The sequence below is a fragment of the Lacerta agilis genome, chromosome 14 (genome assembly GCF_009819535.1).
Source record: "Lacerta agilis isolate rLacAgi1 chromosome 14, rLacAgi1.pri, whole genome shotgun sequence".
NCBI lineage: Eukaryota > Metazoa > Chordata > Lepidosauria > Squamata > Lacertidae > Lacerta > Lacerta agilis.
In genome coordinates, this window is record NC_046325.1 from 28,366,466 (window position 1) to 28,381,117 (window position 14,652).

General features: G+C 48.5%; 1 protein-coding gene across 3 annotated transcripts in view; it reads right to left on the minus strand.

The window, feature by feature from the left end:
- The window catches only part of LOC117058318 (keratin, type I cytoskeletal 14-like), a 33,573-nt gene extending 25,188 nt beyond the window's left edge, over positions 1–8,385 (minus strand). Inside the window, exons 1-6 of one of the 3 annotated variants that reach the window (XM_033169419.1) lie at positions 7,599–8,113; positions 5,539–5,621; positions 4,841–4,997; positions 2,460–2,621; positions 2,216–2,341; positions 770–990 (exon numbers count right to left, since the gene is read on the minus strand). In XM_033169419.1, coding sequence (XP_033025310.1) covers positions 770–990; positions 2,216–2,341; positions 2,460–2,621; positions 4,841–4,997; positions 5,539–5,621; positions 7,599–8,096 — 1,247 coding nt within the window. In that variant the 5' untranslated portion in view covers positions 8,097–8,113. The other 2 variants (XM_033169414.1, XM_033169415.1) reach the window with 2 other exon arrangements.
- Positions 8,386–14,652: the final 6,267 nt, after the last annotated feature.

Here is a 14,652-nt window from a genome sequence, read left to right on the forward strand (position 1 = left end):
AGGAAGCCCTGGAACATACATCAGAAGTAATGGGATGGAAGGACAGCTAGCAATCCTAAATAATTACTTGGCAATGGAAAGACATCTTCTGTCATGGACTGGTTGGGCGCAGAGGAATAGTGGGAGAAATCAGCTGGGGAAGAAGAAGGCTCAGAGCCTGGGGAGTGGTGGTGGGACATTGTTGAGTGGTGAGAGGAAGAAGACTGGGAAGAGGAGGAGTTGGAAACTGAATAGGTAACAGGGCTTAGTGAGCTGGGAGAGTCTGTGGCAGAGAGAAGTCCAGAATCAGAGGCAGAAACTGAACCAGGAGAATGGGATGAGAAAGGCCAAGAGGCAGAGATGAGTCCAGCTGGTGTAGAGACATGGGTATCTTCTCCTCCTGCTGCAACAAGCTTCCCTCCCCACTGGTCTCCCAGAACCAGAAGAGGCGTGAAAAGGGCAGAGGAAAGGTTGGCTGCACTTAGGCACAGTCTCTGATTGCTTGGGGGAAACCCAGGAGAGGAGTGGGCTGTGGCAAGATGGGGACTTTCAGTCTCAGCAACTGATCCATGGGGCAAGACCTACCAGGGATGAGCTGCTGTGTTCATTAGGCCTGACACTCCACCAAGTCTGTGCAGATCGCGTTCTTGCTAACAAAGAGTTAGCTACAACTTGCACAGTGTGATTTACTGCCAGCTCACTCCTGACATCCTCCTATTTCAGCCTATTCACTCCTTACCCACTTCAGGTTCCAACATTAGAAAACAGCCCCCCCCCTCTTTATACATACTGGGATTCCTCTCCCTCCAGCAGGCGGCGATATGTGGAGATCTCCTGTTCCAGGCGGGTCTTGGTATCAAGGAGGATCTTGTATTCGTGGTTCTGACGCTCCATGTCACACCTCAGATCAGCCAGCTGCTCCTCCACGCTAGTGATCATAACCTGCATCTGGGAGAGCTGGGCTCCGTAGCGGGACTGTGTCTCTGCCAAGCTGCCTTCCAGTGCTGCTTTCTGGGGGAAGAGAATTGAGAGAGAGGAAATCAGAGTTAGCTTCTGAGGGAAGCTGCAAAGCAACCTTTAATGCTAGAGTCCTCCAGTGGTGGCTGGTAGGGCAGAAGGATGGGAGCCCAACAGTAGGTGGCGCCAGTGAGCCAAAGACAGACACAGACACCCTCTGACTGGTCAGATGCAAGAAGGCAGGCGGGTGGTGATTTGTTGAGGACAGACTGAGGTTGGCGGAGCAGCACCCCATTCACCCTAATAGACCTTCACTGGATTCCTCCCCATAAGTGGAAATCCTGTGCAATCAGATTCCCTAATCGAAGGGAAACACAGGGACTCTCAGTCAATGCATATTAAAAACATAAGAACAGCCTTTCTGAGTCAGGCCAGTGGCCCATCTAGTCCAGAATCCTGTTCTTCCAGTGACTAACTAGATGCCTGGGGGAAGCCTACAAGCAAAATCTGAATGCAACAGCACTCTCTCTCTCTCTCTACTTGAGATTCCCAGCAGCTAGCATTCTGACTGTGTGTCAGGATGTTGTCAGGGACTCCCGGCTGGTTGCCCAGGAAAGCATAAAGACAAGGAAAAGTTTCTTAAAGTCCCTTTTTTATTTCATTCTTTACAGAGAGAGGCTATAGAACTCAGGCTCTTGGATAATGGTGTTGTCCCGGATGCATCTCCACCCCCCCATCCCCGTCTCTCCCACTTCCTCATTCATTACTTCTACGGGTGCTGCTACATGTCCTCTGTCTTTGAGCTCTTTGCTCTCCTACTTTTAAGGCTCGCCTGGTTCTGGGAGATGGAGGGTCTGGAATGCTTTCTAATGACAACGTGTCAGCCAGGCGTTGTTCTGGCTCTCCCATAATTTCCCAGCTTTTCCCCTCATCCGCCTTTGAGCTGCAACCTCTCTCAAATCCCTGTTGTAAATCTATGCTGTCTTCCTCTTCCTCCTCCTCCTCCCTGGAAAGGTCAGGATGGGGAGGCCGTCTCCACCATTCCTCCTTTGCCAAGTCCCTGACACTGATAGTTACATGAGTTTGTCTAACCCTCGTTTATCCCCTCCAAGCTGATGGCCATTACACCTTCTGGAAACAAATTCTAATATTTGCTTTCTGGGAGATGGTAGAAAGTCATTGTTGGAATTCCCAGCAAGTCAGGTCTGGTGGTGGGTGCAACATTGTGGAACCGTTCCCCTGGTTAAGGGGCAGGGAGAAGATTGCCTGAACGCCGTACCGTGCTAAGATGGGACTGCAGCTCTATTTCCAGGCCTTGGAGGCTTCGTCTCAGTTCCGTGATTTCCGACTTGCCGCTGTGCAGCTGCTCCGTGTTCATGGCAACTTCGCGGTTCAGCTCTTCGGTCTACAAGGAAATGGGGGGAGAGCGCAATGGTGACCTCACCGATCAAAACGCCTAGCATTCTTTTCTTGTTTCTTCCCCCTCCCCCCAGAAAGTGCCTTCACCCCAAAGGAAGACCCACCTTGCTGAAGAACCACTTCTCAGCATCCTTCCGGTTCTGCTCCGCCAATGTCTCATACTGCTCACGCATATCCGCCAGGATCTTGGTCAGATCCACCCCAGGAGCAGCATCCATTTCCACGGAGATCTCACCACGGATCTGGCTTCGGAGAACAGTCATTTCCTGTGATGGAGGCACACGGAGCGAGGTTATTCGTAATTAAGATTCTATCATATTGTTGATTTTATTGTACACCAATATTTTTTATTGGGTTTTTTAAAGTGTTGGCAATTTAGAAATATTCTTATAAATAAATCAAATGCAACTTCTTTGGGGGAAATTCCACTGATCTGAAAAAAATATAGATTGTTTTTAAAAAGAGATTGGTCTTTGTTCAGCACTTAGATTGCAAACCCTAATGAAAGTGTCTTTCATAATGTGCAGGGGCGTTCCTAGCCCCTTGGCTGCCCGGGGCGGGAAGCCAAGGGGCACCCCTGGGGGGCGGGGTATCGCGGCGCGCGCGTGCGTCATGACGCACACGCGCGCGGCGACGGCCCGGCATCCCCGGGGGCGGGGCATCGCTGCGTGTGCGTCATGACGCGCGCGCAGCGACGGCCCCACCCCTGGGGTATGCCGGGCGGGGGCTTGGGGGCATCGGCGGGCTACAAAGAGCCCCGAAGCCGCTGCCATAGCGCAAAGGGCTGCCAGGCTGCGGCTTCGGAGCTCTTTGCAGCCCACCGAGGCTCCGGAAGCGGCGGCCCGGCATCCCAGGGGGCGGTGCATCGCTGCGTGTGCGTCATGACGCACGCGCGCGCAGCGACACCCCCGCCCCTGGGGTATGCCGGGCCGCCACTTCGGGAGCCTCGTCCGTGCAGCGCTGCTGCTCCCGGGGTGATGGAGGGAGCGGCGGCGCATGGGAGTGGTGGGACGCGCCGCCGCTCCCTCCGTCACCCCGGGAGCAGCAGCACCGCACACACCCGCCTAGGGGCGGCACGAGGGGCGGCCCGCCCCCACCGCCCCCACCCTACGACACCCCTGATAATGTGCTACTGTTTCATGCGAGGATTTCCTACACGCATCTGAAAGCATGAGGCTGATGTTGTCATGGGTCAGCTATCCCGGATCAGTACCGTATTTTTCCATGTATAACCCCCCCCCCCCCCCGTGTATAACAAGACTCCTATTTTGGGGAACTCCAAATCAAGAAATCCCCCCATATGCACCATCTGTGTATAAGACGACCACCAATTTTAAACTTGAAAAAAATAGGGGGAAATGTAGTCTTATACATGGAAAAATACGGTATTTACCACACTTGCCAGTAAACTCATTGAAAATGTACTAGAGAATGACTGGTAAGGGAATCAGCAGGTTCCTGCGGTCATTTGATCCTGACAGCCTAATTCTCACACAATGATATTATTTTGAGCCGTGGCCCCAAGGATTTAGTTCTTCTTCACGTTGCTCTAGATACATTGAGTTTAGATTGGAGGCCAACCATTGCTGCAATCTGGCTTTGTAGAGACTGGGTTTTATCTCATTACTGTTGCAATCAATTGTAGTCATTGCTACCAGTCAGTTTTAAGGGGGAGTAGTGGGTGACTGTTGTTGTCGCTGCTGCTGTTAGGACTTCTTTTCTGCTGGAGTTTGCCAGAGCTCAGTTCTGGCACCTCTCAGGTGGGCGCTATTGCCATTCTAAGAGAACAAAGGAGAAGTTCGTGGTGGGCTCTGGCACCTCTTTTTCTAGAAAAATAGCACTGATTATTAATATTTTTTTAGTAGTATGTGTTTATGAAATCGTGTACACCGCTTTCAAGGGCCGATTCTGCCCTAAAAGGCACACTGGAGCCAAGCAGATCTAGGCTAGATTCTCACAGCTGTACTTGACATGCAGAATTCAGCCTGTTCGCTTTTCCAATGGACTTTTTAAGGGCCGATTCATTCATGCATCTTCAACACTTGATGGCTGCAGTATCTAAGAGCGACTTGCACGTGTGAATGGGCTTTTACAGATAGAACAGTCAGAACCTCTTCAAACGCAATACTTTCCAATGGAGTCCCTTGGAAAGTATTGACACCTGTGATCAAACGTATGTTCATGGGTAAATCGGGCCCAGGTTTATGGATACACGAATTGTTTGGTAAGTGTCTAGATCACAGCCCGAGGGGTCTGTTTCCTGCCCATTTTTTCAATGATATTTCAAAGACATTTCACTGTTGCACAGTCTGTTGCGCAGGGCCATTCATAAGACACGTGTAATGTGTGCAGCCGCATTTGACCAAGGTAGTGTGTGTTGGGTTCATCAGACATAAACCAGTTGCATGCTGGTGTCCCCCTCCCCCCACACACACACTTTAAAAATGTGCACCCCTCTGTGATGTTGGCCGTTGGGCATCCTTACCTCCTCGTGGTTCTTGTGCAGATAAGCCAATTCCTCCCTTAGATTTTCCATCTGCATTTCCAGATCAGATCTGGAGAGGGTGAGATCATCCAAGACTCTGCGCAGACCATTGATGTCAGACTCAACACTCATGCGCAGGGCCTGCTCTGTCTCAAACCTGCATCCACAAAGGATTGGGAGGAAGAGGGAAGGGATAAGAGGTCGTCTCAGGAATAATAATAATAATAATAATAATAATCATTTATTTATACCCCACCCATCTGCCTAGGCTTCCCCAGCTACTCTGGGCGGCTTCCCAAAAAAAATTAAAATACAATAATCCAACAAACATTAAAAGCTTCCCTAAACAGGGCTGCCTTCAGATGTCTTCTAAATGTCAGGTAGTTGTTTATCTCTCTGACATCTGGTGGGAGGGCGTTCCACAGGGCGGGTGCCACTACCAAGAAGGCCCTCTGCCTGGTTCCCTGTAACTTGGCTTCTCGCAGTGAGGGAACCGCCAGAAGGCCCTCGGCGCTGGACCTCAGTGTCCAAGTAGATCAATGGTGGTGGAGACGCTCCTTCAGATATACTGGACCGAGGCCATGTATTTAGGGAAATGTTTGTCATACAGCTTCCATGGTGCTGGCTGTGAAACCAACCACTGGGGTGTGTGTGTGTGTGTGTGTGTGTGTGTGTGTGTGTTTAACAATTAAACCTACTTGGTTCTGAAGTCATCAGCGGTCAACTTCGCATTGTCAATCTGCAGGAGGATGCTGGCATTCTGAACACTGGCAGCAAGAATCTGCAAGGGAAGTAGGGAATGGGTGATTTAAAATGGTAAAAATTCTGGGCAAGTTTTATTTTATTTTTAGGGAACCCTTGACGGGCATTTGATTCAGGACCTAGCCTTGCGCTACGTGCAAGCTCTGGGACGTTCTTTCTAATTTACTTAACAGAAAGCCATTTCAAGGGAGGGAAATCATAGAGGAATCACAGAATTGCAGAGCTGGACCATCTAGTCCAACCTTTTGCAATGCTGGAATCTGCAGCTGTCCCTTACGGGGATCGAACCTGCAACCTTGGCATTATCAGCACTGTGCTCTAACCAGCTGAGCTCTCCAGGAAGAGCATGGCATGCACTAAATTATCATTATCATTATTATTTTTTAAATGTGACATCTTCATCCTTCAGCGTTCCAGATGCATTTTTATTAGGGCTTGTGCAGGGGAACATCCCAGTAGATAGTGCCCCGTATTAATTAGTGGGGACACCATTTAGAGTACAGGGTCTAACCTACAGCTCTCCAGAATATATTGGGAGTCCCCCATATTAGCCCCGGCCACTGGCATTGCTGGCTGGGGGTGATTGGAATTAAAGTCCCACAACATCTGGAGAAGAACAGGCTAGTCACCCTCTGGATTAGACATGAGGAACAAAAAATGTCATGGGCTGGCCTCAGTTTTAAGGGATCAAAGTGGGCAAAATAAATAAGCTTCCCGCACTAGGGAAACCCTAGTTAATTTTACTACAAGAAGAGGCTTTGGTTTGGCTGGTGCGATCCCTCCACAGCCTCCATAGCCCAACAGTTAATAATTATACCTCCCAATTAGGAGGTTGTGTTGGACCTTGGGCTACTTCACATAGGTCCTCCGTCCTGTGTAAGGGGAAAGTGTACAGCTTCAGGAAGGGTGTACACGAGGAGCATCCCAGACCCTGAGATTTCAGGGCCCAAACCTTAGACTTAGGGGCATCCCCTGGTGATGTCATAGAGGTGGGCCTTGGTCATTCTTCCGCTGCACTCCCTCCCACCTTTGAGCCCTGGAGATGGAAGTTAATTGGAAGAGGGGAGGCAGGCAGATCCTCCCAGGGAGTCTTTGCTGAAGCTTGCAGGCTGTATGCACAGTCTTCTCAATAAAATAAAATAAATTAAATTAAAATTAAAATTAAATTAAGGCACAAAAGAAAGTAGTATACCACTAATAGTACCACAATAGTAATGCATTAGTGACAATAATGGTATTTCTGGACGATAACTGGGCTAGTTGCAGCTAAACAGCCAAGAGTCCTGTGGTGGCATTAACTAAAGAAAGCTATGTGCAAAAGGAGGGAATACCCAATGGCTATGAAATGTAAGAGACAGGGGTAATTCAATGGCATTTCTATGCAGGGCCAAATCGTCGGCAAGATAAGATATGTTACCCGTTCACAGCACTAGCTAGCACTATCTTAAAAATCTTTGCTTTACAAATTTAACAGCTATAGTGGGAAAGAAACACACAGTTCTAAATTCAAGGGGGGAAAACACCAAATGTGCTGATCAATGCTAGCTCAGCAGGTTCATGTTGGAACTTCCCTTTAATATTATTTTCTGATTGTGGTTAATATTATTCTGACATCATCAGCTAAGTGTTCTGGGAGATTAGTGTGATTTTAAAAATCCTTGGCCTAATGCCTACTTACATGTTACACAGACTGAAAGAATTGGATTTGAGGTCTCTGGGTGCTAAGCAGATTTTTTTTTAAAAAAAAGGTTTTCTCCTCAAACCTTTCAGACTTTCCTCATGGGCTTGTTAACAGCCAGTTTGCTATGGTTTTCCATCATAGAATTGTAGAGCTGGGAGGTACCCTGAGGATCATCTAGTCCAACCGCCTGCAATGCAGGAATCTGCACATGTCCCATATGGGGATCAAACCCACAACCTTGGCATTATCAGCACCACACTCTAACCAACTGAGCTATCCAGGCTAATAAGCCCCCTTAGAGTTACTTCATCATACCTTGCTCCGCAGATCCTCGATGGTCTTGAAATATGAACTGTAGTCGCGGTCTGGACCAGGTGCTTGCTTCTTGTACCACTCCTTGATCTTAAACTCCAGCTCAGTGTTGGCTTCCTCCAGCGCCCGCACCTTGTCCAGGTAGTTAGCCAGGCGGTCGTTCAGGTTCTGCATGGTCTCCTTCTCACCCCCGGCCAGAAGGCCTTCGCCACCACCAGCAACAAAGCTTCCACCATAGCCTCCACCATAGCCTCCACCAAAGCCACCGCCAAGGCTGCTGCTGCTGCAGAAGCTGCCCCCATAGCCACCACCAAGGGCGCTGCCTACCCCAGAGACATAGCGAGAGGAAGAGATGGAGACACCACCAGCTCCGCCATGGATGCTTGGGGCTCTGTATCCGCCGCCCATATGGACAGAGGAAAGCCGGGAGGAACCCCCAGCAAAGGAAGCCCCCCCTTTCATCGAGGAGGAAGAGGTGTATTGCCTGAAGGAGGTGGTCATGGCTGCCAGGAAGTGGAGATGCCCGAGCCCAGAGAGTTGTTCTTGCTGCTTTCTAAACGGCTGAGGGAACTAACGGCTCTCTCATGTTCCATGCTCCTTTTATCTCCAAGGTTGGAGGGGGGGGCGTTGCTTTGGAAAAGCCCTTCTTCTCTCTGCTTTGCATTCCCCGGAGCTTTCGTCATCACAGACATCAAAAGCCAACATCCACGCTCATCATTTGTCTCCCCAGGTCTATTCATGCGTGTGTCACATTCCAGCAGATACACCTTGCCCTACAAAGGGCGGTTTTGTGTTTCCCCTTCTGTTCCCAGGTGGTGTGATTCAGAAAGCAGGAGGACTATTGCTCAAGGGTACAGTGTAAGGTTGCCACTTTTTTTCCCCCTGAACGCACAGCGTGCCCAGGTAGAAACAATGAGCCCTTGAGAGCTGGAAATCTCAGGGAGAGGGGAGAAATCATTGCAAAACAAAGGGATATTCATGCCGGAATCCAAGCTCCAAATGCCTTACGCGTCTGTTTCTGGCAGGAGACTCAAACCTGAAAGTTCTGGCCAGCGGCTGCTTCAGGGAGCGCAAGAAATGAAGAAAAAGTCCTATACAGAAGATTGCAGATACACATTGCATGGGTGTGCAGTGAGAGATTTGTCAGTCGATACCCGTGGGAGCTTTTATCCCAGCACCAGAAGGGAATTCTCACCAATATCACAGTATGTGATGTCCTTTGACTGAACAAAGATGCAGGAAAAGGAAACGTACATCTGTAGAGTTTCTGATTGATTAGCAGTTCTTACGTCTTAAAGAAAGAAATGAAACAAGGGAAGACTTGGGACTATTGTTCAAGTTCATGGGAGCTCCAAAATGCCACATGTTCCAAGTTATTCCAATCATGATCCCACCGGGCTCTCATTTCTGGTGCAGCTGAGTCACAATTAGAAAGTCAGGCAGTTCACAGCCTTTTTCACCTCCTTCCGACGACTGCAGTGACAGGAACAGCTAAGCCTGTTGTGCCCTTGTGCAAGGAGACACACACACACCTAACTGGAGGAAGTCGCACCCACTAATCAAGGCCCCTAACTTCCTAATTGCACCGCAATGAATTTCTACCCATCAACATTTCAGGACCAAGAGTGCATTTCAAGGGCGTAAGAAGGTTTTGGGGAGAGCTTGTTTTTTAAAAAACAACAACAACAACACACACACACACAGTATGAATTTGTTGTTTTTTCTCCAGTCTGCAACTCTGGTGCTCTTCCTGAGGCTGTGTACACACTACACCTTTAAAGCACTTTTGAAGCACATCTCCCCCTCCAAAGATTTCTGGGCACTGTAGTTTGTCATGAGCTGGTCAGAACTGTAACTCTATGCAGGGTGAACTCCTATGCCCCACTGAAATGGGGAATGCCTAAATGTGCATTACTGAAGGCTTTAAGATAGGGAAATTCCACTGGAGTATAATAAGTGGTCTCTGAACTCCTTGATGGGTTGATAATTAACTATAAATAACACCGTCAGGAATGCTTTGATGGTGTTTCCTGCTTGGCAGGGGGTTGGACTGGATGGCCCTTGTGGTCTCTTCCAACTCTATGATTCTATGATTCTATTGTTGTTTTCTGCTAGCTAACGCATGAGTGTTTAACCTTAGATCAGGTGACAAAGGTATTTGGTTCAAATCTCCATATTGAAAGCCCTTTGGTCTTTGTTCCCAGGCTCTGTGGGAGTAAGGATGTACAGTGGTACCTTGGTTCTCAAACGCCTTGGTACTCAAACAACTTGGAACCCAATCCCTCCAAACCCAGAAGTAAGTGTTCCAGTTTGCGAACTGTTTTCGGAAGCCAAACGTGCTCTGTTTTGAGTGTTAGGCTTCCATTTTGAGGGTTACGCTGAGGTCTGTCTGTTTTTGCTATTTATTTTGCGATTTTGTTTTTGCGACTTTTTTGTTTTGTTTTTGTGACTGTGTGGAACCCTGTTCAGTGATTGATTGATCGATTGATTGATTGTGTGTGTGACTGCAGTACATTGTCTATTGCTTTCATTTTATGTATCAATGTTCTCGTTAGATAGTAAAATTCATATTAAATTGTTGTTTTAGGGGTTGTTTTTAAAAGTCTGGAATGGATTAATCCATTTTGCATTACTTTCTATGGAAAAGCGCACCTTGCTTTTGGAACGCTTTGGTTTTGGAACAGACTTCCGGAACAGATTTCTAAGATGCTGAGCCTGTGTTGGACAGCACGAGATATTGTATGGAATTATTTGGATGTATCATTTACTGGTTTTTGTTCTGCAAGTAAAGCTTTAATTAAACTTATGGGCCTTGACAATGTTTTATTTCCAAAAGGAGTTTGTTTTTATTCACCCTGTCACTTCATACTGCACAATATTAATATTTGGAATAAGCTTTTGGCCATTATCGAATATTGTCACAGCAAATTCCAAAGACTATGTATGAAGGGGCTGGACTTTACTTGTGAGCGGGCCAAAGAAACTAAGAAATGGATGTGGTTGGATACTCCCTTATAAAAAGCAGTCAAGCATGAGGCCACTGTGGCATTTTGTGGCAAAAGTGGGTTTTTGTCACTACAATTTCATCCCACATTGATTTATACCAGAGATTTATACCAGAGGTTGGGAACCTGCAAACCTCCAAACTTGTACTCCCATCAGCATACCTTCCAAAACATCAAAGGCAACAAGCAGAATACCAATTTCCCATTTTTTCTTGCAAAAACATGGCGGCCATTTTGGGTGCTGTGATCTCACACAATTCCTCACTGCAAAAAAAGTCTTTTTTCAGGGGGAATCATGGCGCAGAACTGCACAAGATCACAGTGCCCAAAATAGCCACTGTTCTCTCACAAGGAAAAAACCAGATTTCCCGGTATTCCTGGGACAGTTGAGGGGTCTGCATTGGGCATGACCTACACAGCAAATAGCCAAGGAGTGTGATGGGAATTGTAACAACATCTGGAGGACTAACAGTTTCCCCTACCCCAACCTATTTGGAAGTTCTTTAGATAATTGTTTCTCAACTGGGGGGGCATATGGCCCCCTGGGGGCCCCCAGGATATTCCAAGGCGGCTACAAGTGGAATTATATAATTTGTAATAATTATAAAACATATAAAAACATGTTCTATTTATAAACAAAATACAAAATAGCTACCTTTCTACCGGTAGGATGGAGGGGTGCACAGGAAGGAAACCAGGTGGGACCATAGTCAGAAAAAGGTTGAGAAACGCTGCTTTATATTCCTGCCAAATTTACTTCCAAATATTTGTGCTTGAGCAAGATGGCAGCAGTGAATCTGCTCTATGCACGCAGGAAGCAAAACAAACAAACCCTTATATTAATAATTAGGATGGCCAGGTGGCAAAGAGGAGAGGTCCCTTGCAACTTTAGTAGAGGCATAGAAGAGGGGTTTTCAAGCAGGGATGGTTTGTCACGCAAGTCACAGCTGCTGGCAAGCTACACTTTCTGAAACTCCCTGTTCTGCTCAAGAAGGAAAAGCCAAGGAGCCCTTTCTTGTACCTGCTCACCCAGAACAAGCTTTTGGGGTTTCATGCTCAGAGAGGCAGCCAGGAGCAAAAGGAAGCGGGAACCTGGATGAGCCCAAAGGAGCTTATCACCACTCTCTTCATCCTCACACTTCAGGGAGTGTCCCCAAACAGAGGGGTCCCATTTAACTCTCATGGTTAACAGCCTATCCTTTGTGGAAATGTGTCACTCGGGGCTGGCGAACCTTTCCCAGTCAGCGAGCCGGATCCTTACTTCCCCCCAACTTCCCCACGGGTCCTTTTGAAAGGTAGGCACCCTGCACCTTTGAAATAAAACCACGCAGGCAAAAGTTCTGGGATTTACAGGCACTCTGCTTCTTGCAGGGAGCCAGGATCTTCACCTGCCCTGCACCTGACATTATGGATGACATCGGGTGTAGGGCAGGTGAGCGTGGCTGGAGAGAAACGGCCTGACAGGCCAAATCAAGACCCCTCCTGGGCCTACGTCCATCGCCACACCTTCTGGCAGTGAATTCTGAAGGCAAATGTCGCTTGGAATGCAGACCTATGGACTTTACTGCATCCCCTAAACACACAAATCTGAAATGACACCCCCTTGTCTCTGAGGGAGGGCTGTTTCCCTGGATACCTGCCCGCCTTCCACCCTCCAGTCCAGACAGCATTTGCATCACAGCCAGAGAGCTCTGGTGGCCGTTGCCACATCATGCGCAAGGGGACTGCGTGCCAAATGCACGTTGTCGCACTGTGACTGCACGTTGTCGCATTCTGTTTCTTTGCTCCTGCGTTTCCCACGCGTTGCCAGCTTTGGCTCTTAACCAAGCTCTAATTATTTCTTTTTTCTCTCTCTCTCTCTGTCACTCCTTTTCTTTTCACAACCCTTCAGAAAGGTGGAAACAATTCTGTGTACTCGGGGATCAATAAAACTTGCCCTGGCTTGACTCCTGGCATCCTATTCACCTTGGCGCCTTTACTTAAGAAATTACGTGGCTTCTGTTGGGTGAATAGCCTCAGGGCCAACCATTGCCAACCATGACTTATACTTTTGGTTTGCGGTGTCTCTCTCTCTCTTTCATTATGATTTTATTATTTTTATTTTTACTAGGTAACTGTGCCAGGATTTCTCCTGGCAAGAGCTATCAGTTGATGGATGTTTTTTTAAATAATAATAATTAGCACTTTATAAATTGCGTATTTATCCTGTGCTTTGTTTTGTATTTGTTCCTAATCTTTGTTTTATGTATTCTTTTCTACTATGTGTTATTTCAGCTGCCTTGCGGGCCCCAGGCTGAAAAGGCTGAACATATACTAGGGGCTGCAGCCTCTGCTGACTCCAGTTACCAGGTATGTCAACCTCTTTGCTAACCCCCTCCCGACACACTTGGCCAACCAAGGGGGACACCCTTCTCTCGGTCCTGCCACCGTGAGAATGTGGGACGGGGCCTTCTTGGTGGCTGCTCCCAGACTTCGGAACTCCCTCCCTAGAGAAACTAGACAGGCTCCCTCCTTGTTGTCCTTGAAGACCTTGCATTTGCAGGGGAGAATCAGCAAGCATGGTGGCAGTGCTTCACTCTTTTCCCATCCAAGGCTGGCACTACCATTAGGCAGAGTGAGGCGGTCACCTCGGGCAGCTGATTTAGTAAGGTAGGAAGCTACTTTATTCTGAGTCTGACCATTGGTACACCAAGCTTAGTATCACCCATGTTGACTAGCAGCAGCCCTCCAGGGTTTCAGGCTGGGCCTCTCCTAGCAGTGTCAGAGGAAGGGAGTGCGGGAGTGTGGTTCGCCCCAGGTGACATACCTGAGGGGGGGGTGACATCGCCGTGGGTGGCACCCCCATGGGACGCATGCCACCCCCCAGGATGCTTGCTGTGGGCATCGCCGCCCCCGTGGGCAGATCACCCCGCCCCCAGGTGCACCTCTCCAGGTGCCAGAGCAGCCATCTCCACCTCTGCCTCCTAGCCCTACCTGGCGATGTCAGAGATTGGACCTAGGATCTTCTTTGTGCAAATTATTTACTATCTTGACTGGGGAGAGAGAAGGCAAGGGTACAGTTTGGGCTGGATCTAGACACATCAAAAAAAACGTTTCATGAAAACACGTTGTAAAGCTCGTAATGGGAAATCATGTTGCCGAAGGATCGGATTCTACAGCGCCATCTGGTGCTGCAGTGTTATAATGCATTTAAAACACTTTTTTAAAAAAAAAACTAATATAGCTGAGTCCTTGATTTTCTTAGGCTAGCCCTGCCCACCAAGTCTTCCCTACAAAGGCCTTCATTTTCCTTCTGAATTCATCCTCCAACAGGTTCCAAGGACACTTCCAGACAACCTGTTTCCTGTTTGCAGGGAGGCTAGACAGCATTGCCTTGAGCAAATCACACCCCACAATCCGTTTTCCCGTCACTGTCCTTATTGCCAAATATCTGATCTTCTGCGAGAAGCGGGTGTGTTGCCCAAGACATCCCTAGCAGCTGTTATTCAGCAAGCTGAGTTCAGTGACATGCAATTGAATCACACGAAGTCATCAGGGGCCAAAATGATAGGGGCGAGGAATTTTTTGGGGGCGGGGATGGAATTAGTGGGTTTGGTAATTGGTTAAGCACCTCCTTTCACCTGCCACTCCAAATGTACCCTCCCACCTCTGCAGTCATGTTAACTGGTGCCATAGGCACCAACTCCTTAGGGCTCAGGTGTCTTCAGCCCTCTCAATATTGTTGAGCGAGGGGCTCAGCCTCCTGTAATATTGGGGGGGTGGGGGAGGCTGGGCACCAAGCCAAACCCAGTGCAGCATCAGTGCCAGGCTCCTCCTGAGCATGAGAGAGGTGGAACTGTGGCCACTGAGGCTCCACGGCGCTGGGCTAGGCACTCAGCCTCCTCCAGACAATGCGTACACGATGCATGCCGTGCTTGTGGTGTCGCTAATGTGCGCACGATGGCGCATGCAAACCGCGGCACTAGCTCCCAGCCCCCTCCAAATCATGGACCGAAGCTGGAGCCTCCAACTGGTGGACACCTGTTTTTAGGAAACCTGATCATGGATATACT